General features: G+C 38.6%; 1 protein-coding gene across 6 annotated transcripts; it reads left to right on the top strand.

Moving 5' to 3' along the window:
* The first annotated feature begins 10 nt into the window (after positions 1 to 10).
* Positions 11 to 22117, top strand: prpf40a.L (pre-mRNA processing factor 40 homolog A L homeolog). 6 transcript variants are annotated; one of them, XM_041577113.1, is made up of 28 exons: positions 70 to 146; positions 2298 to 2349; positions 3415 to 3492; positions 4443 to 4565; positions 4770 to 4850; positions 6004 to 6034; positions 6458 to 6477; positions 7011 to 7085; positions 7168 to 7278; positions 11722 to 11842; positions 12141 to 12165; positions 12444 to 12701; positions 13900 to 14008; positions 14143 to 14207; positions 14365 to 14529; positions 14664 to 14772; positions 15457 to 15607; positions 16035 to 16168; positions 16849 to 16963; positions 17355 to 17446; positions 18011 to 18127; positions 18397 to 18534; positions 19443 to 19538; positions 19835 to 19921; positions 20013 to 20112; positions 20187 to 20248; positions 21207 to 21368; positions 21605 to 22117. In XM_041577113.1, the coding sequence occupies exons 2-28, from the start codon at positions 2305 to 2307 to the stop codon at positions 21695 to 21697; spliced, it is 2763 nt and encodes a 920-aa protein (XP_041433047.1). In that variant the 5' UTR covers positions 70 to 146; positions 2298 to 2304; the 3' UTR covers positions 21698 to 22117. The 6 variants fall into 6 exon arrangements, with proteins under 6 accessions (XP_018089431.1, XP_018089430.1, XP_041433047.1 ...); XM_018233942.2 differs by lacking the exon at positions 2298 to 2349 and having other exon boundaries at positions 11 to 146; positions 12447 to 12701; XM_018233941.2 differs by lacking the exon at positions 2298 to 2349 and having other exon boundaries at positions 11 to 146.
* The last annotated feature ends 306 nt before the right edge of the window (positions 22118 to 22423 follow it).

The following is a 22423-nucleotide window of genomic DNA, read 5'->3' as shown; positions in this document are numbered from 1 at the left end:
CCCTTCCTACATTCACTACAGTCTCTGGTTTGCGTCATCAAAAGAGCGACTCCCACTTACACTCTCTCTCTGGCAACCAATGAGCGCTGTGGTTACTGGGAGGTGAAGCAGAGAAGGCCGGGGGCCGGAGAGAGAGAGACATCATGGTAAGGAAAGTGAGACCCGCTGCATTTAGGACACTGTAATTGGCCTTTCCTCTGGTCTTGGAGGCCTGGCTTGGGATACGGGTTAAAGGAAGCCTGGGGTCTCTCCCGCGGGACATTTCAGCTGCCCTGGCTAATCGTCAGCATTTTCTTAGAAGCCATGAGTAAAACTAGGCCCGGACTCCATTCAGCAGGCAGGTAGTGTCTCTGTAATCTCGACCGTGCCCCTTATAAAATAGTCTGCCCGTGTGGTGCTAATGTGCGCCCAGTGCTCCTTTACTTTCTCACATTACAACTCCCAGGGACCCTTTATACAGCACTGAGCTTCCAGAGACTGATGGGAGCTGTAGTACAAAAGCATCATTCACTCTCTGTAATTGTAACACCAAGGGGCAGAGTTATTGGGCTGACAGTGCAGGAAAACTGGGGTCCCAATTTGATCGCAAAATTCCATGAATCAGGGGTGTCCAGCCTTCATCCCTTCTACCTGCTGTTAAACAGCAACTCCCAGTATTCACTGGCTGCCTTCACGTATAGCTGTCTGCAACTGTAGCACAACAATAGCCAAATGCCTGATTTGTATCTGTGACAATAAATAGGTAATCTGTTCCTTTAATTATGCCCCCAAGTTATTATCATGTTGGGGCATTGGATATATGTCCTTGTTTAACCCTGCTTACAACTCAATTTAAAGGAACGGTAACACCAAAAAATTAAAGTGTTTTAAAGTAATAATATAAAGTAGTGTTGCCCTGCACTGGTAAAACTACTGTTTGCTTCAGAAACACTACTACTACTACTAGTACTACTGCTGCTTTGTAGCAATTCAAAGTAGATACGGCTCAGATTGCACAGCAGATAAGCTCTGTAGAGCATAATGGTGTTATCTCTTATCCACTAGTTCACCTGGGCCATATAGCCTTTTTTTCAATTTTCGCCATTGCTACACAGCAGCTTGTTTATATGAACTATAGTAGTGTTTTCTGAAGCCAGTGCAGGGCAACATTACATGATATTTTCATTACTTTAAAACACTGTAATGTTTGGTGTTACTGTTCTCGAAGCATTAAATGATCACTGCAGCTAACAAATTCCTGGGTATTCCCGTGCTTGGGACTTGCCCCTGGCAGATGTTATTACATTTATTATTATCACTAGTATCATGTGTTAATAACGTGCAAACATATTCTCCAGCACTGTACATTGGAAGGGTGTACACATCAAAGGTACAAATACCGACCCATACAGGAGATAGAGGGGGCATGTTAGCAGAGTTTACAATCTAAGCGCATGTTAACATGGGATAGACAAACTGCTTTCCAATTAATGTTGACCTACAACACTACCCCTACTGAGCTCAGCACCAAATGAGGGGTTTGATTGATAGTTATTAATGAGTTAAAGGGGGTTTCAATGAAGCAGTCTTATTCATGGTATGTTTGGGTCAATCAAATGTAAAAATTTGAGTTGGAGACATGCAAACCCCTAATTACGTGGACTGCTTCCTAAAATGCATTTGCTTTCTGTCAGTTTCATGCTCTGCTGCAATAGACAGCACTGCTCTGTTAAGCTATCCAAGTTAGCAAGATGTGTATGGAAACACGTTACATTGAAACTTCTCAAGGGAAACCCTTATTTGTATGTTTGAGTTTATGTGGCAATCTTCCTGGATAAACTTTTTCACCATACAGTTTCAAAATGTCAGGTATGTGCTACACTTTCTGCCCTTCTGAGGACATTTTCAAATGCAATTATATGGAAATGGAAATAGAGAGACAAAGAAAAGAAGAACGGAGAGAAGAAAAAGAGTAGGAGAGGGGAGCAAAAGATAAGGGGGAGGGTATTCGCACCATAGGCAGAGTATCAGACAATATAACAATACTATATGCTGGACCTTTGAGCTTACTGAAATATGTTCATATACAAAGAAGGAGCAGGTGGTGGGATATTATCACTCCATAGTGGTATATTTATTACCACTATCACCAGTAGGTGGAAATTAAAATGTGCCATTGTCTTTAATGAGATGGTTCACATTTAAGTTAACTTTTAATATGTTATAGAATGTCCTATACCTGACAACTCTGCAGTTGGTCTTTATTATTAATTGTTTAGTTTTTTAATTATTTACATTCCTCTTCTATATCTTTACAGCTTCCAAATGGGGGTCACTGACCCAGGCAGCCAACCGAAAAACTGTTTCTCTGTGAGCTTACAGTTTTATTATTGTTACTTTTTTTTATTATTTATATTCAGGCTCTGTCTATTCAAATTCCAGTCTCTCATTCAAGCCACTGCATGGCTGCTAAGGTATACAAGACCCTAGCAACCAGCTATCTGCTGAAATTCTAAGTTGGAGCTCTGTTGAATAATAGCTAAATAACTGAAAAACCATAAAAATAAAACCAATGGCAAATTGTCTCCAAATATCAATGTCCATGTCATATCAAAAGTTAATTTTAAATAATAAACTGTAACTATAACCATAAAATTGTAGCCACCCAGAGCAATAGCAATTGGCTGTCAGTGACCCCCATTTGGAGTTCTAAACATACTTAAAGTTGAACTACTCATTTAAAGGGGCTGTTCACCGTCCAACACTTTTTTCAGTTTAGTTGGTTTCAAATAGTTTACCAGAATTAAATACTTTTTCTTACTTACTTTCTGTTTTCTATGTTTGACTGTTTTTCTCATATTAAAGTGTAAAGTGTCATTTTTCCCCTTCTACAGAAGCTCTGGGAGGGGGGGTCGCAGACTCTGTAACTGTTCTAATTTGATGCATTTAGTTGATACATTTCTTATCTTTGCTCCAGCTTTACCAGAATTCCTGAGTTTCATTACAGACAGCTGTTAGAATTGAAACAATAGTTGCTAATATGCCAGCGATCCTGCTGAAAAATGTATCCACTAAATGTTGCAAAATTGTAACAGTTTAGAAATCTGCACCAGAATAACTGAGCTGCCAGACTGAAACACCAGAGACAGGGACATTCAACTTTAAACTTAGATTTTGAAAAAATGGTAAAAAATGGAAAGTAATTTAAAAAAGTTTTTATTTCTGGTGAACAATCTGAAAACAATTAAACTGAAGAAAGTTGGAAAGTGAACAACCCCTTTTGAGTTGCAGAGTGACCTTAAGGAGCCTGTAGCAAAATAATTTAGCTGCTGTTTTTATGCTGTTTTTGATTTTTGCCTAGGGATGTACATAATGGTGTTTATTAGTTATCTGTTTTGTTTTTTTTAAAGCAAGCATTCTTTCTTCATATTTCAGTCAGCTAGTGATGGTACAAATGGACTAAGTCAGCCAGCATTATTTCCAAACGGACCACGCATGATGAGAGGCCAGTTTGTAAGTAACTTATTCCATTTCACCAAAGGCTAAGGGTTCATACACTTAAGTTTGTGTTTGAGATGCATGTTTCAAGCTGCCTTAACACATTAAACACACAAACTGTGCAATACAAAGTGTGTTAAACAGTTCTCACAGATGTTTATTCAGATGCTTTCAGTTTAGTTTTAAAGTGGAAGTTCTCTTTACGTTAACTTTTAGTATGTTTAGAAGATCCTATTGTCAGGAACTTTTTAATTGGTCTTCATTGTTTTTATAGTTTTTGCATGATTTGCTTTCTAGTTTTTAAATAGGGGTCAGTGGCCTCTGACAGTCCAAAATCTATTGCTTTATGAGGCTACAATTTATTTTAAACTTTTTATTTCTCACCTTTCTATTCAGACCTCTTTCTATTCATCCTCTGTTATTCAAAAGTGCTGTCTGGTTGCTCATACCCTAGTAAACAGACTGAGGCTGAAACTCCAAAGCAGCTGTGTGACTAAGGGCTCAATAATTTAAAAAATAAACCTAAAACATGAAGACCAATTACAAATGATTTCAGAATGTTGTTGTTTCAATCGTACTAAACTACATTTAAAGGAAGGCTACCTATTTAAGTATTTTTTTAGTATGATGCATCTTGTGTAATGCATAAAGCCATAAATGAATTAAAATGGCAAGTGTATTGTGAGCAAACTGTATGCACAAGTACACTCTCTGTGTGTATGTAGCCTAAGTCTTACAAGTGAGTAGCTCAATAGAGAAGAAGAAGAACTTGCATGGTAGTGCTGAATCTACTTTGTAAATGTTCCATGTTGTCCTGTACTATTTTTTTATTGTGCAGTGTAGGATAAGAATGTGATTTTATGATTGTTGCTAGATAGAAATCTATAATGTAACCTCTTAACTGACAGTAGTGCGAAACAGTCAATATTTTACCTTGTTTGTCCATGTTTCTTGTTTCCTCCTAGATGAATCCGGTTCACCACTTCTCTGCTATGGGGCTTGGGGGCTTAGGCCCAAGGGGACCTGTAGGACCACATGGATTGATTCCAACTTTGCTAGGACCCATGGGAGGCCCTCAGATGGGACAGGTACAGTTTTGGATATTGGAAGCACCTTAAGATCATATTTGATAGTACTCTCGATCTTATTTGTGAAGCAAATACAATAGTGACTAGAAATTTAGTTTAAGTTGTACTCCAAATGCACATTATCTGCCATTTATCAAGCCTGCTTTAAAGCTTCCCTATTTTGAATAATTATTAATCATCTTGAGACCTGTCTGTCTAATGCAGATGCCTCCAATGATCCCTTCTCTCATGTCTGGAATGATGATGGCTACTCATGTTTCTCAAGGATTACCTCCATCCATGCAGGTCAATATTTAACTTCCTTTTTCTCACTTATGTCTTTGAAACACAGGTTCTCTTATCCATAATGATTGGGACACAGCGTTTTCTGGTTAAGAAGTCTTTCAGTTATATGGAGCACCATAGTTTAAAGGAGAACTAAAGCTTACCTAAAGACGTAGGCTTGAAATGTTGTACATTATGTTTTGGGCTTCTATATCAGCCCATGGCAACCACAACCCTTTAGCAGTAAAGATCTGTGCCCCAAAAGATGCCCCAGTAGCTCCCTGTCTTTTTTTCTGTTGATTCACTGCGTATGCTCTGTGCTGCTTTCAGTTACTGACCTTAGGGACCAACTCACAAAATACAGTACACATAGATTATAAATGTCAGAATATAAGGCTGATTAGTAATTAATAAGATAAAAACTACATGGCAGCACAGGAACTAATGCAACTAGCATGCAAATGTAATAATCAGCCTTGTAGCATCAGCTTATATTACAGGCCAACTTCATTTTTTGCTTGATTATTTGCGACGACTCTTAAGCTCAGCTTCTCAGCCCACTGAGCATGTGAGTGTTGCAGACACTTTCCAAGATGGTGACCCCTGTAACAAGTCCAGGATTATTGCTGCTATTGCGAAACTGAAACCGTAGGCTGGTGCAATAAGTGAACTATATAAAATATGGCATTTATATTCATTTTTAGGGGTTAGTTCTCCTTTAAGGATACAAAATAAACGTTTACAGTAGCTTTCACATTTATTTTAGTCACTACATAGAGATTAATCAGCCCATACATATCCGCATATCACAAATGTACAATGTAATCTTTTCCTACTGTAACGTATTAAAATAATAACTAGCAATATTCCTGAAGGCCAATGTTTTGACATGCTGAATGTAGATATACCCTTTATTTTAAACATAGGAAAGATTTGCATTATTACAAGGTTTCTGTATTTCCGGGTTTCTCTTTATTGTACCGCTAAATGTTTCATGGGGTGCGTTCATCATTTTTTAACTTGGTCAAACAAAAATATTAAATAGTATTGTATTGCATCACTTAACTGTATTGAAACTGGATTGGTTAAATTAAAAATGCTTCATTTTCTTTACCTTTGCGCAAAAAAACTGCACAAAATTTATTTCAGCTTTTATTTTTTTAATATGTAACAGGCTGCCGTGAACAGCATGGAATCTCCACTTGGTATGTATAATTTCATATTGGTTGCTTAGATCTTAGGTAAAAGTTGGATATTTCAAAAAGACCTTAGTACTTAATTGTTCAGTTTTTTGGCACCAATATTGGCATAGACCAGTCCCTAGATTTAAACCATATGCCCAATGGCAGCAGACCCCCGGTGGGGGGGGGGGCATATCAATGGATCTGCTGCACATAAATCCTCCCTCAGCAGCCACTCTTGTGTCTTTAATGGTGTGCACCCCCTGCAGAATGAGTGTGAAGGGTGGTCAAATAAATAACTGTGAAAACTGGAATTTCGTGGAAAAAACTTAAGTCAACGCAAGCTATCCCTAAATATTTTTCTATACATGCTATTGGGTTTGTTACAGGGTTTGATTAAGCCGTTCTTCTTAAATATTTTTAGTAATACTGTTTTTTCTTTTCTAGTGCCGCCACCTGTTGCTCAGGTAAGAAGCAAAGTAACGCTCTGAAATACCTAGTTTCAATGATTATAAAGTGTGTGTATGTATATATCAATGGATCTGCTGCACATAAATCCTCCCTCAGCAGCCAAAAAAAAAATGAATCTAGTAAGTAAAAAAGCTTGGCAATTTCTTTCTTGAGAAGAAGACTTAGGCACCGGAAAGCTGCTGAAGTTTTCTTTGTAGAAAAAAACTGTTCGGTAAAAATTATGGAAATTGACGAGCCTTTTTAGTTAAAAATTGGTGTGAATTAAGGAAATTTGCATTGGATTTCCTTGATGATAACTTGAGCAATCATAAATGGGGCCCTTACAGTCTGTCTAACAAAGCTGCCGCGCTTTTCCCCAGATGCATGCTAAGTGTAGCTTGGCCTTTGAATTTTAAATATGTCTGTAGTCATTCATACTCAGCAGCCCTTTTTTTTTTTTTTTTTTTTTTTTTTTACAACCCTAGATATTGTCTTTGTCTTGCATGTCATTTGCAAAACACTTGATGCTTTCTTGCTTGCTTCCCTTTAGGCAGTACATCCCATAGTTGCTGCACAACAAGCTGTTTCAGCAAACAGCACAGGAACTGAAGAACAAACAAAAACAGTAAGTATTATTATATATGTATGTTCCAGTAGACTTTTTCTGTATGCTTTCATGCTTATCAGTGCCTACTTTTGCTTTACAGAAGTCACAGTGGACAGAGCATAAATCCCCAGATGGAAGGACATATTTCTATAATGCTGAAACAAAGCAGTCTACATGGGAAAAACCAGATGACATGAAGACACCTATAGAGGTAAATCATAGTTTTATTGCTGTTACTATAATAGCAAAGCCAGTCAAAGTGAAGAAGAGCAGACACTGATGCCTATTTATGTGCTGACCATATAAGGAGCGTGTCCCTGGAAAGCTTTAAAAATGTAGGGGTTCCATTGTCCTGAACATTTTAGATATATACAGTATAATCTTAACACTTTTACGCTGAGCAGTAGTTACAGAGTATCTTTAATGTATTGCTATATTTAATCATTACGGGTGTCTTTTTCTGCAGCTGTTGGTGCTTTGCTTTTATTTATAAGGCAGAATCAATGCTTATTTAAAGTAAATGTAAAACCTCAACCAAATGAATGCAAACGTGCTCGGTGCTCCTGTAAGTACCTTTAGCATTTACGTTTGTTTCTTTTTTTAATGACACATTTAATTTAAACATTTTTTTCAGGGGATCATGAAAAGAGTGTAAATGAAAAAGAAAATGTTAAATCGGGGGATTGTATTAAAGCAACTTTTTCTTCAAGTACTCATCGCCCCTCCCTATTAATGACAAGGGTTTGATGTTGCAAAATGAATGTTACACTATGGAGGGTATGTGCGAGAGCTGTCTGTTAGCTGCACAACGTAAAGCAACAAGTGATTTGTGCATGGCTGTATGAGGTGCAGACTTATTGAACTTGACTATTTAGAACAAAATTTTGGTCTAAAATCACTTATTGCTTTAGGCTGTACATATGACTGTCCAATAAGCCTTGCACATGGTATCCCATAGTGTAACGTTAATGCTGCAATGCATAACCCTTGTCATTTCAAAATAAAACGGACTCCTGTGTTTATATCTTTTGAGTACTTGCAGAATGAGTTGCTTTAACACATTTCCCTATTTTTCCATTTTGACATAAAATGGGGGTACTACTGTATAAGCGTTTTATAAACGGAAGCTCCATCTGATGGTCATTTTGAACTTACTACAGTCGACTGAAAATATGAATTTCCTGATGGTTTCTCTGCTTAAAACTGACCAGAGAAATGTCAGATTACTTTTCCTGCTTTCTAACATCATTTTTTTGAAAGCAGAGCAACATCACAAGATATTCATGAACAACACATGATGCTATTGTTTCAAATGCATTATAAGAAGTTATAATGCCTTATTAATATTGCTTGACATCTATTCAGTGGTTTACAGTTATTATACATAATCTCAATTAAGGGAAGAGGGGATTGAGCAATTACTCACCTAATTGTTATACTTCTCTTGGCTCTTATTACCACTGAAAGGCAAAGCCACTGGCGAAATGTGCATCTGGGCATCCCGAGAGCTCATTTTTGAGAATTGAAATTTCCATTATGTCTGATTTTGCTTTTCAGTCAGATATTATGGAAATAGTCAGTGTAAGGTGAACCGAAAATGGTGTGCTGAGGTCGGCCTGAACCCACGGATATCGGGCCGGCCCACACATCACTAATTGTAACAGTTTCGAATCTGCACCAACTTTTTTAAACAATTTTGGAAAAACGGTAAAAAATAAAAAATGGAAAGCACTTGGGAAAAAAAGTCTTTATTTCTGGTGAACAATCTGAAAACAAATGACAAAGTGTTTGGAAGGTGAACAACCCCTTTAAACAGCTGTTTGGTTACTAGGGTCCAGTTTACCCAAGCAGCCAGACAGTGTCTTAAATGAGAGACTGGAAGATGAATAGGAGAGGACTCTAAAAAAAAAAAAAATAAGGAAATGAAAAGTAACATTACCAATAACAGTGGGATGCTGTTTGAAAGCTAGAAAGACACAGAAGACTATTTAAAAAAAAAATGTATTCCAATTAAAAGTTGCAAAGAATAGGACAGGGTATAACGTTAAAAGGAGATTTTGTGTACTCACCGTAAAAGACTCTGACCAAGAATGGACTGGCCTACTAACCCAGGCTGTGGCTAGAATCGGGCAGAGAGATGTGCCGGAGGCCGAAAATAAGGATCGGAGTAGGTCGTCCGTCTTTTTGTCCATGTGATCCTTAAAGGGATACTGTCATGGGAAAAACATTTTTTTTTTTTTCAAAATGAATTAGTGTATAGTGCTGCTCCAGCAGAATTCTGCACTGAAATCCATTTCTCAAAAGAGCAAACAGATTTTTTTATATTCAATTTTGAAATCTGACATGGGGCTAGAGATTTTGTCAATTTCCCAGCTGCCCCTGGTCATGTGACTTGTGCCTGCACTTTAGGAGAGATGCTTTTTGGCAGGCTGCTGTTTTTCCTTTACAATGTAACTGAATGTGTCTCAGTGGGACATGGGTTTTTACTATTGAGTGTTGTTCTTAGATCTACCAGGCAGCTGTTCTTGTGTTAGGGAGCTGTTATCTGGTTACCTTACCATTGTTCTTTTGTTTGGCTGCTGGGGGGGGGGGGAGGGGAGGGGGGTGATATCACTCCAACTTGCAGTACAGCAGTAAAGAGTGATTTAAGTTTATCAGAGCACAAGTCACATGACTTGGGGCAGCTGGGAAATTGACAATATGTCTAGCCCCATGTCAGATTTCAAAATTGAATATAAAAAAATCTGTTTGCTCTTTTGAGAAATGGATTTCAGTGCAGAATTCTGCTGGAGCAGCACTATTAACTGATTTATTATGAAAATATTTATCCCATTCCTTTTGGATTATCTGTTCCATTTGGGAATGTGTTGGAAAAGAGGACACAGCTCTGCTGTTTCTCTTAAAGAGAGACTTGGAGATGTCAGTAGCAGACTCTGGTTCCTGTATGTTAAGATTTTTTAGTACTGAAGCTATTAAGTTATCTACCGCTTCGGAAAAGAAACTGTGCGGGTTCTTCCTCCTGCACTTCTGAGCTCTGTGAAAGCTCCCCCTCTGACATAGCCCTTCCTCACCTTGTGGAGGTGTAGGAGAGGGACCATCACTCTCATCATCCGATGGGGAGGGTGCTCTGTGCTTAGACCCCCTGGAACGAACCCTCTCGGACTTTGGTTGTTCTTGGCGCAAGAGAAGCTTGTATAGAGACGGAGCAAGCTTGGGAATGCATGTAGCCAGATGTGCTGTCCACTCTGGAATGGTCTGACCTGAAGCTGGGTCTGCTTGTGTGGGTGCCATTTGCCCTTGAGAAGTTTGTTCTGAGTTTGTCGCTGCTGCTTAGGGAGGAGCAGGACCTGGTAGTTTAGATTCAGGTTCAGCTGGTTTACATTTGTGGCATAATGGCTCTTTGTGCCCTGAGGGCAACCTTTTGCGTCACTTGGCACAGGCCAAGTATTTTACAGAGGCCACTGGTGTCTCTCTAGTAAAGAGGCCTTCTCTGTTCCCCTCAGACATGGTGTGATGGTGGGCTAGTAGGTAGCTCCTAACCTGCTGTAGGGAATAATTGGAGGAAAACTAGTTACCCCTTGCCGTGTGCCTCAATAGATATGGCCGCGAGGTACCTGCAGTCCGGTGCGGGAGGTGCGTGTGGCTTTGCTGCGCGCGTTCCAGGGCTTCCGGTTTGCCTTTGCACATCATGAGGGGTTGCGCCTGGGTCCTCTGAAGGCGCAAATCAATGGCGTGCATTTCAAGAGTGTTACACTTCCCAGACGAGCCCTTCCACTGCTGCCGCTTGTCTGCCTAAACTTACCTTCCTGGGAGTTGAGTTGTCTGTGTCCTGGCCAGTCACACTCCTCCTGCATACAATGAGAGAGGGTGGTTAAGCTGGATGGTCAAGCTGTTCAGCATGTAAGACCCCAGGCCCAGTTCCCACGCTGGGAGACAACAGGTAATGGCATGCTACACAGTGTCTGTGTGTAGGTGCCTTGAATATCTCCAAATGTCAGAAGACTGACAAACACTTGTAGAGAAGAGAGAGATCTATCCTAACCTCCTGAGGACACGAAAAACGGACCTAGGCTCCGCCTGCTGGGGGGTATAGCCAGCGGAGGAGGAGCTAGTTTTCTCTTGTTGTGTCCTACCTCCTAGTGGTAACAGCTATACCCCATGGTTCCCTGTGTACCCCAAGCAGAAACTGGAGAAATATTAACTTAAACCTGAGCTACCCCCCTTAACCTTTCTGCGTACCAAGGAACTCGGTATCAATACTAAAGACGGACTACAACTTTCATCTCAGAGACTGTGGCTTTAATTACTATATTGAGATAATTGGGATCTACCGGAATTGGTCTTTAGCTGGTAAGGTTGGTATGTACCAAGGAACTACTCTCAACTTTTAAAGGCAATGGGGGTGTCCAATATAGAGCTAGATCAGGGGCTTTTTGAAGCGATTTCTGGGTTAAAGTACTGGAGACACACTGTTCCATGTACCTTTTGCTCAAACTTTGAAAATAATGTATTTGTGGCTAAGAATCCTTATGCCTGTCTGTAACACTTTGTAGGTGCCATTTTAACATTTCGCACATTACATTTTTTTTTAAGTGTCTGTTTTACTTCAGTGTATCGTGGACTATTGATAGATTTTTTTTTCATTTGCCTTCAGCAATTATTATCCAAATGTCCCTGGAAAGAGTTCAAATCCGACTCTGGCAAACCATATTACTACAATTCCCAGACTAAGGAATCAAGATGGACCAAGCCTAAAGAGCTGGAAGAGCTTGAAGGTGAATATCTAAGTGAGGGATTGTTACCAGCCCAGTGTGTTGGTGCTATTTTTTTGTCCATTTATGTTTGTCTTTAAAAGCATATGGAGACCTGTTCTGGGAAAGTACCCGTCCGTGGGGGTGGTGGTATTTTGGGCTCCTTTATTTTTTTAAATAACATGTGACATGTAGTTTCCACATCTGAAACTCTCTCTAGCATTGCTGCTGCTTCTGAATATCTATTTCACATGTTATGCTACTTTTATTTTGAGAATGCTTTATATGCTGATGGACCTTTTCTTATTTTTCCCTTCCATAGTAATGATTAAAGCTGAAGAAAACAGGTATGTATAACAAGTAAAGCCTATGTTATGTCAACTGCACTGTTTTTATTATTTTTTTTATAAAGTATGTCCTATTCCACAGCACTTTACAGACCTAATACATGATTCACATCATACCCTACTGGCCATGTTTGGTCACACACACGCTCATAATGGGAGACTCCTAGCTTGCTCATTATGTGTGTGACATAAGATCAGGGGATTTCTGTGTTTTGTGTTGGTATCATTGTGTGTGTGTGTTGTATTGATGTAATGGAATCATTCCTTTACTGATCTAGCAGTGCAAGTGAAGAGCCAACGCCAGTTCCGGTGGTTGCTGCCCCAGCCATTGAGGTGAATTCTACACTAACTCCTCAGGCAGTTGAACCGGAAATAGCACATTCAGATCCAGCAACACCAGCCATAGATATTGAAAATGCAGTTACGGAAATAGAAGAACAGCCAGTGTCCATTACCTCTTCATTACAAGAGAAAGATGTAGAAGCTATCAGCAATGTTGTACTAGAACAACCCCCTAAAGCGGAAACCCCTGTTGAGTAAGTACATTTGTGATGCCTGATAGCTGTAACACATGGAACGAAGTAGTGGTTTATGATTGATTTTAGTTTTGCAGCTCTACAGTTTGGAACTAGTTGCAAGGTTTTAATGTATTCTAGCAACCAAGCAGTGGTTTAAATGACAGACTGGTAGAGAATGTGAATATATAGCTAAGAAATAAAAATAATAAACAATAGAATTGTTGCCACACAGACCAATACATTTTTGGCTTCCAGGATCTGCTACTCCAGATTAATTTTGTTCTGTCCAGAGAAGGAACAGTTCAGTGTAAAAATAAATAGATTTCCTGTGCAAAATAAAATATGTTTCCAATATAGTTAGTTAGGCATAAATGTAATCTATAAAGGTTTAAGTGACTGATTGTCAAACAACAGAAGACTACTTCCTGCTTTCAGCTCTCTAACTCAGTTAGTCAGCGACTTTAAGGGGGGCTACATAGGACATAACTGTTCTGTGAGTTTGCAATTGATCCTTACCGTGTAGGTCATATTTAAAAGCAAACAGTTATGACCCATGTGCCCCCTCAAGTCTCTGCCTGGTAATCAATCAGTGGAAACCAAGAGAGCTGCAAAGCAGGAAGTGGTGTTATGGCCTTTGCACAGTCTATCTATTTACCCAATTTTTATTTTTATTCTGAACAATTCCTTTAAGGCTACATTTTTAGGGTAGGTGAAAGGGACAGTATGACGTTTAGCATTATTGCAGTAAAAAACACCTCAAAAGTGTTGGAACTACTTTTGAAAAGGAAGATTTTTTTAAAGTGATACTGGTACATCACTTTAAAAACTTGTTACATAAATGCCAAAAATTGGATATTTTCAGTGATCCTGACATCTGCTTTTACTGAATTATGAGGTGATTTTGTTTATGTTTATGGGATGTTGCACAGTTTGCCTAGTATATTTTCTTTTTGCTGCCACATATGGCATAGCGGCTTTTTAGAAGCCTCAGTGGGGATTATGAAGTGTTGCAACTATTGGTCATCTTCTGACCCAACAGCGTCAAGGAGGCTGCATAATAAATCACTTCTAGTTACTTGGATTTGTGTCTGCTTAAGAGCAAGATCTGAATCCATGGATATGCTCACCATTGCTATCTAATGGCACTAACAATAGATTTCAACTGTTTTCTGTTCCCCCATATACATAAATATGTTCCCATTTATAAACATTTTAGATCAACTGTCATAGAGGAGAAAGAAGAAGAGAAAGCTACTAAAAAGGTTTACACTTGGAACACAAAGGAAGAAGCTAAACAAGCTTTTAAGGAACTTCTTAAAGAAAAGGTATTTATACTGAACCATTAAAAGGGTGTCTGTAATGTGGCTAAAAGAGGAAATCCTTATGATCCTTTTGTATATCAAAAAAGAAACTTATAGCCCTCCAGCTAAAGTGTTTGTTTCACATTTTATCTTTCCAGCGTGTTCCATCCAATGCAACCTGGGAACAAGCCATGAAAATGATCATTAATGATCCCCGATACAGGTAACGCTTCGGATAAAGATGGTATTTTCTTAGCTGGCTGCATGGCTGGTGAACATTAGGTGTATAAACATTACTATTTAGTGTGCATGATAGGAATGTGCTCGTATTTGCATGTTGGTGGATGTTCCAGCTTTACATTTTCCCGTTGTATGTGCAGTGCTTTGGCAAAACTGAGTGAGAAGAAACAAGCCTATAATGCCTACAAGGTGCAGACAGAGAAAGAAGAAAAAGAGGAGGCCAGGCTGAAATATAAAGAAGCAAAGGAATCCTTCCAGAAGTTTCTAGAGAACCATGAAAAAATGACCTCTACAACCCGATACAAGTAATCATTTTTGGCTTGTTACGAATACATTGTACCAGTCAAGCTGTCTTGATTCAGTTAACATAATGTTGCATCAAGGGGACCTGTATTGTAAAAAAATCTAAGTGATTTTTTTTTTCCTTTTGGTAAAACAGGAAAGCAGAGCAGATGTTTGTAGAACTTGAAGTATGGAATGCAATTACTGAGCGGGACCGGCTTGAGATCTATGAAGATGTTCTGTTCTTCCTTGCAAAGAAAGAAAAGGTACCCTTGTGAACATAGTCAGTTAGCTTTTAGGTGGTTTTTAGGTGGCACATACAAGAGAACTTGGGTTAATAATCAAAATCAACTCCTGTGCAAATGTTGGTGCCATGGAATGTATCCAGTCTAGTCAATTTAGCACAAATATTGAAGTTGGGTATCGGGCAGAGCTGTTGGGTAAATTATCCAACTCCTTCAAAAGCCTTTGATTAAAGGGCAAGTCAACCCCAAAATAACAAAATTGCCTAATAAAAGAAAACATAATTCCAAGCAACTTTGCAATATGCATTTATTAAAAATTTCCAGTGCTTTTAATGTTTTGTAAAAGCAATTGCTTTTACAAAACATGTTGCAAAAGTCTTAGTTCCCCAGGATAGACAGTTCTGTTAATCAGCTGCCTTGTCTTACATTGTATCAACAGTCTCCGCAATCGGGGCAGAGAATAGAAAGGGACAGACAAACACTGCTTTCAGTAGCAATAGATTCACAAATAACTCAAAACCCACAGAAGAATTGTTATGAATGTATATTGTGTTTTCATTTATTAGGCAAAAGATAATTTTTGGGGTTAACATTAGATTTAAGATCAGCATTTTCTTAAAAGAATTATGATCTCTAATGCATAGAGGTGTGATTTTGCTTGTGGCACTGCTGCTATTTATGACTCGTTGATATTCGTTTAAACAGGAGCAAGCAAAGCAGCTGCGGAAGAGAAATTGGGAAGCCTTGAAAAATATACTCGACAACATGACAAATGTGACATACAGCACCACTTGGTCTGAAGCCCAGCAGTACCTCATGGACAACCCTAATTTTGCAGAGGATGAGGAGCTGCAGAGTAAGCCCATGTTCTGATTTTTCTTTCTAACTTGTGTCCCAATGAGCAGTTGAGCAGCACTTTCCAGCACACCCTAAGATCCTTGAAGCTTCTTCTAAATCCTAATCATGTGGTACTGTTTCTGATTCCCAGATTATTTTCAATTTGTCAGCAACTTAAGCCGTGAATACATATTTTGTGCTTTATTTACTCATGGGGCATAAAGTTAGCTTTAGCCCAATCACTAACAGCTTTTCTAGCCATCCCAACTTACCTTACACATTATTTCTGCAAAATGGGGCTGGAAAGTGTCAATGCCCTAAACCTATGCCTTGAATAAAGGCCTTAGTTTTCTCTTTTATAATGCAAGGATATTGTCACAGTGGCATGGAAGTTTACTTTACCCAGTTAGTTTATAGCTAAATACAACTGATGTGTTTATTTAAAGATATGGACAAGGAGGATGCCTTAATATGCTTTGAGGAACATATTCGTACTTTGGAAAAAGAAGAAGATGATGAGAAGCAGAAAACTTTGCTCAGAGAAAGGCGGCGACAGAGGAAAAACAGGGAATCTTTTCAGGTTTGTGACTTGTATTTAACAGTGGATATATTTTTATATCTGGCTACTGGGTTTGTGCCCCCAAGATCTGGGGAGCAATGAGGTAGTCAAACCCTACTAATTGCTATAGGTTCCTTCCTGTTGCACCAGTGGGAAGCTCTGAAAAGCTGTGCTTGATTAATGGTGATCGAGTAGTGAGCAATTTGAGCTCCACAACAAGTAGCCTGAAGCTAGTCAAACACAGCAAGATCCAGTTGTTTGGTGAGGTTACAACAGGGTGATTGTTTTGCCCCCAGGCCAATTCTTTAATGTGAACAATGGTCTATGCATACCTACCGAGGAAGGACCACATCAATAGACATATGCAGTCCTCATCTGCTCTAATTTTTAATCCTGGCTAAGGCTCCATAAATAGCTAAAATCCAGCTTGTACATTTTCATTACCCTTGCAATAGCTGTAGAGATCTTTTGTTTGTTCTTAAAACCTCAGTGACAATTATTTTGTTTTATTTTGAAATTGTGAATTGCTTATTGATTCAAACCTTGAATTCACAGTATGTTCAGGCAGAATTTTACCCCTTATTTTTCATGTCCCCTGAAAAAAATCAAAATCGGAGTTTGAGTGTTTTTACAACATTTAATTTAGGCGCAAATACACAAGTTATCTTTAAGGATTTCATGCTTTTTTTCATCTCTTATAGATCTTTTTAGATGAATTGCATGATCACGGACAATTGCATTCCATGTCCTCTTGGATGGAATTATACCCAACCATTAGTTCTGACATAAGGTTTGCCAATATGCTGGGACAGCCAGGTAAGAGTACCTTCATGAAACAATATTTATGTGTCAATAGTAAGTTTCATTGACATGCCACTTGGTAAGAGGTAAAAGGAGGCCTCAGCCTAAGCACATACATTATTATCACCACATAACTTGTATTGGTAAAGTTTGTAGTGCTAATTATGGGTATCCATACACTTCCAGTTTTATTTCATCTGACTTTCTTCTCAGCAATTTCCAAGCTTCTCATTGCACCATCTATTCGTTCAGCAAAGAGGATACTGCAGAGACAATACTTTGCTATGCATATAGTCCAACTCATTTTTCACTCATTGCACGCTATACATTATCTTGTATCTTCTATACACATCCTTTTCACTGAATGTCTTGCCATACAAGTGAATGTTTGTATGTTGTGTTACAGGATCCACCGCACTAGACCTTTTTAAATTTTATGTAGAGGCACTGAAAGCCCGATACCATGATGAGAAGAAGATAATTAAAGACATTCTAAGGGTAAGTTCTTGGCTTTTCTAAGGGGCAACATATTGTTGATCTTAAGATCAGTTTGATATTGAGGGTATATAATACATCATATGTGGACTTTGTTGTCTGTTGTATAGAACAGGTTTTAGAAGGAAACCTGATTGTTTACCTCTTACATTGGGTAAAAATTGCAATGGGCCATGGTACATATACCTGCTGAGGGTCCGCCATCATCGTTCCTGGGACACCTGCATGAGTTTAGAGTTGGCACATGTGCAGTATAGAACATCTGAAACATTTGGAAACTTCTGAAAATGCTAAGACTGATCCAGGGGATACCTGGGACAGTATGATGATTGCCTTGTTGCAGGAAATTACCCAGTCCGAGGCTAGTGCATTTTTAAAAGAAGAGGAACGCTGGCCTAGGATAGAAGCCAAGTAGTTAGTAACTTGGAGGTACCTAACAAACTGCCACAAACTGATTTAATGATTTCTAATCCTTTGATAAAAGGCAAAAGCTACAGTTTTTAAGCTGTATGTATTGCCATATTAGATCTATTTGGATTAAAAGTTGCATGTTTTTCCTTCTTTCAGGATAAAAGCTTTGTGGTGGAGCTCAGTACCACTTTCGAAGATTTCGTTACTGTCATCAGCTCTACCAAAAGGGCAACTACGTTAGATGCCGGAAATATCAAACTGTCGTTTAACAGTGTACGTTACTTTACTGTAACAAATTTGAGGTTTGCAAATGAAAATGTCAGTGGTTTTACCTAAGTACCAGAAATTGTAAAACTTGATATCTGTCTCGGGTTTCATTTAAATTAAGGAATTGATAATGTATTTAAACAAAAGAGAAAGCTGCAGTACTGATATCAGAAACATTGGTACATTACCTTCTTATCATTGGAAAATTTTCATACATATATATATTTTTACGCATAATCAAACTTAAAATTGTTAAATCGGTTCTATATTTGCAGCTTTTAGAGAAAGCAGAGGCACGGGAACGAGAGCGAGAAAAAGAGGAGGCTCGGAAAATGAAAAGAAAGGAATCTGCTTTCAAGAGCATGTTAAAGCAAGCAGCTCCTCCCATTGAAGGCGACTCTGTATGGGAAGAGGTACAGAATTACTGGCTTACCCATAAATTGTCTTACTAGATTGCCAATAAGCTAAATAGATGGATCAGGGAACTTATGAGATCTATAAACTAAATGGATGGATCACGGAATTTATGAGATCTATAAATGGGGTTCCTTGTCCTGTAAGGTATAAAAGTTACCTTCTAGGCCAGGGATCCCCAACCTTTAGAACCCATGAGCAACATTCAGAAGTCAAAGGAGTTGGGGAGCAACACTAGCATGAAAAATGTTCCTGGGGTGCCAAATAAGGGCTGTGATTGGCCATATAGTAGCCCCTATGTGGATTGTCAACCTACATTAAGGCTCTGTTTGGCTGTACACATGGTTTTTATACAACCAAAACTTGCCTCCAAGCCATGAATTCAAAATTAAGCACCTGCTTTGAGACCACTGGGAGCAACAACCAATGGTTTGGAGAGCAACATGTTGCTCACGAGCTACTGGTTGGGGATCACTGTTCTAGGCAGTAGCAGATGATCTGTAAGAGGCTTGTCAATTTAAATTACTGGCATTTCCCTCCCTCCTATAGAGTCATCATTTCTTCCCGATGTGCACTTTCCCTGGCCTCACTTTATTTTGCTGTGAGAAGGGAAATGGGTAAGGGCAACATGAAACCCTGCTACAACCTACTTAATGGGGTGTTTGTGAATAAAAATAAAGGGCACATAATGATAACAATTTCATAAATGGAAACAAAGTAAGAAATGTAGGTTCCATTAAAATGTTCCTACAGAACTTTGTTAGAACTGATGTATTTTGAGGGCAGTTCAGAAATGGAAAAACTTACTTTAATATCAAAAATCAACTTATTTCTTTCATGAAGACTCTTCTATCATGTAATCATTATAGTATCAAAGCCTCATACATTTTCTGTCTGTGCCCTTAAGCTTCGGGAACGGTTCACCAAGGAGCCTGCCTTTGAAGATATTACACTAGAGTCTGAGAGGAAGAGAATATTCAAAGATTTCATCCATTCCATTGAGGTAATAGTCATTGCTTGTTGCCCTAAAAGCTCAGTGCTTCCCATTGGCTGATGTTCCCCCACCCAATAACCTCCCATTGATAAATGAAAATGCTCTGAACAGCCCTAGTTAGGGCAGACCTATACTTTCATTGTAGTAAATTGCACCAAAGTGCATCAAGTTCCTCCCCTCCAAACCAACCCCAGGACACATATGTAAACATCCTTATACAGACTTATCTAAGGGAGATATTAAAAAATGTCAAGTATTGACGGTATTGTAACATCAACATAACTTTTTTGTGCATGTATTTTAAGCATGAGTGTCAGCACCATCACTCGAAAAACAGAAAGCACTCCAAGAAGTCTAAAAAACATCACCGGAAAAGATCTCGTTCCCGCTCGGTACGTCGTTCTTCTATTTACACAGTGACCCAATTCTCACACACATCTAGTTTCCATATATAAAACACCATGTTACATTTCTTTGTATTAGGGTTCTGAATCTGAGGAGGAGGATGAGAATCACACCAAAAAGAAAAGGCAAAAATCTGACTCCAGGTCAGGATCAGAACATTCCTCAAGCGGTGAATCAGGTCGGTTCTTTGCCTTTCTTTCTTTGCTATGAAATGCTTTGGAAAAACTGAATTTTAACTCTTTATTTTAATAGAAAAAAGCTACAAAAAAACAAAGAAACACAAAAAGAAGAGCAAGAAGAGGAGACACAAGTCTGTAAGTGTCTTTTGTCTTTCTGGGTTTCAGGCAGCAACCTGGGCAAACACAATTCTGGGTTCAGTTATCCATAGCAACCCATAGATGCCTGACTACACTATGCTAATAAATGTTAACTGCTGACTAGTTGCTATGGGTTACTTGAACTTGTGGCTGCAGGTTTGACACACACTTTTTTTTTTTTCAATCGAATATGCGTTTCCTTTCAGGGAGGATTCACATCTTATCAAGCAAGCCTTTGGTCCCAAGAATTCTATATAAATTAACTATATCTAGTTGCAGTTCAGGAAAATATATTGCCACTTTAACTATGACCTTTTAGTTTATCTTTTGTAGACCTCAATTTAAGGATATCTTAAGACCAGGCCAGCACTAGTTTGTTGTTCGTCATGGGGCTGGTATGCTTCCTATAGCCAGCAGCCTGATGCCACCTTAAGGACAAGTAAAACCACAATAGAATTTACTCATTTAAAAAATGCATAGCCTGCACTTATACAAACTGTAAATGCCTACTTTAGATGCTTTATTTAGTTTAGACACAAACTACTATGTAGTTGTGGGTGCTGCCTTGACTTCCATTAGGGCTGCTGGCCCAGATTCACATAAAACAACCGTTAAAAAATAAACTCAATTCACTCAATTTTGTCCAGGATACAGTTCACCTGCAGGCCACTGCTTTGGTTGTAGGATACAGAGTAAACGTGCAGTATTGTCCACCAGCTTGCAGTGGCATAGTGTATATACACAGCTTTTTATAAGATATGAAGACAAAGGGGCCTTCCCAGAGTAAAAGTACTCTTCCCTTCTGGACCCTTCCCTTCCATGGCACCTTACTACTGCCCATAGGAAGTGACACAGCATCCACGTGACTTTTAAATTAAAGTGATGTTAAACCCAGAAATTAATTTCCCTTCTTTTCTGTTGATTTGGTAGCAACACCTTATTTTTTTATTTTCAGAATTCCCCAGAAACCGATGGAGAAAAAGAGCGGGACCGGGAGAAAGAGAAGAAAGAGAGAGACAGGGACAGAGAAAAAGAGAGAGAGAATGAAAAAGATCGACCAAAGCGAAGAGTAGAAACCAAATTGAAATCTCCCAAGCGGAAAGGGAGAAAAAATTCTGTAAGTTGAACAACTTTGCAGCCTTTTGATCCAGAATGCTCGGGACCCGGGTTTTTCCGGATAAGGAATCTTTCCATAATTTGGATCTTCATACATTAAATCTACTAAAAAATAATTTAAATATAAAATAGTCCAATACAATTGTTTTGCCTCCAAAACCGACCGGAGTACCATTTCTCTTAGTAATTAACTTTTTAATGTAATTTGACATTTTTATGTTCGGCCTTTTTCCCTAGGGTAATTGGGACACGTCTGGAAGTGAGCTAAGCGAAGGTGAACTGGAAAAACGCAGACGGACTCTACTAGAACAACTTGACGACGACCAGTAAAATGTAATTACAATAACATCAGTTGCTTGATTTGAGCTGTGAGGCTGTTCTATAAATCAAACATTTTGGTATTAAACAGCCCCTTTTTGTACAAAAGAGTCTCCTCTGGAGAAAACCTAGGCCTCTACTTCATCCAGTTGTAAATGTTAGTTTTTCAAAGTGTTGCCTTAAGGATCCACGGGGGAGAGAGGATGTGCCACCGAGATTCAAATGGACAAACCATATCTAAGTTTTGGCTTTGAAAAAAAGGAAACTGTAATTGTACTTTTTTTTGATGGAAGCAAAAACTATTTTTTTATTTGTTCTGTTTTATTCTCTGCATTTTCCTCCTTTGCTTTTTGGTTCCTTTGTGTGGTATACGTACTTTCCGATCGGGATATTTTTGTATTTTTTACAAAGTATTAAAAGCTTTGTCTTTTAGCTTGCGCTTGTATTTATTTGAGACTGGCCCCGAGTAACTGACTAAACAGCAGAAGTCCAAACGTACTTACCATATTTTATATGTTCCTTAATGAAATACCGAAATGATGTAATTTCCTTATTTTTATAAGCTTCTTCCTCCGCTCAGTGAGGGGATATAAATATTGCATTAAATCTGGTTAATGTATTAAAAAATGAACTCGGATTTAGCTGAAATACTGTATTGGACGTACTTTATTTAGTACTGGGGGAAAAAAAAGTTCTTTGAACTTCATGTCTTGGATGTAAATGTGAGTATGAAGCACA

Source organism: Xenopus laevis, chromosome 9_10L (assembly GCF_017654675.1).
Source record: "Xenopus laevis strain J_2021 chromosome 9_10L, Xenopus_laevis_v10.1, whole genome shotgun sequence".
NCBI classification, from domain to species: Eukaryota; Metazoa; Chordata; class Amphibia; order Anura; family Pipidae; genus Xenopus; species Xenopus laevis.
The sequence above is the reverse complement of the archived record's forward strand: the minus strand, read 5'-3'. Positions and strand labels throughout refer to the sequence as shown.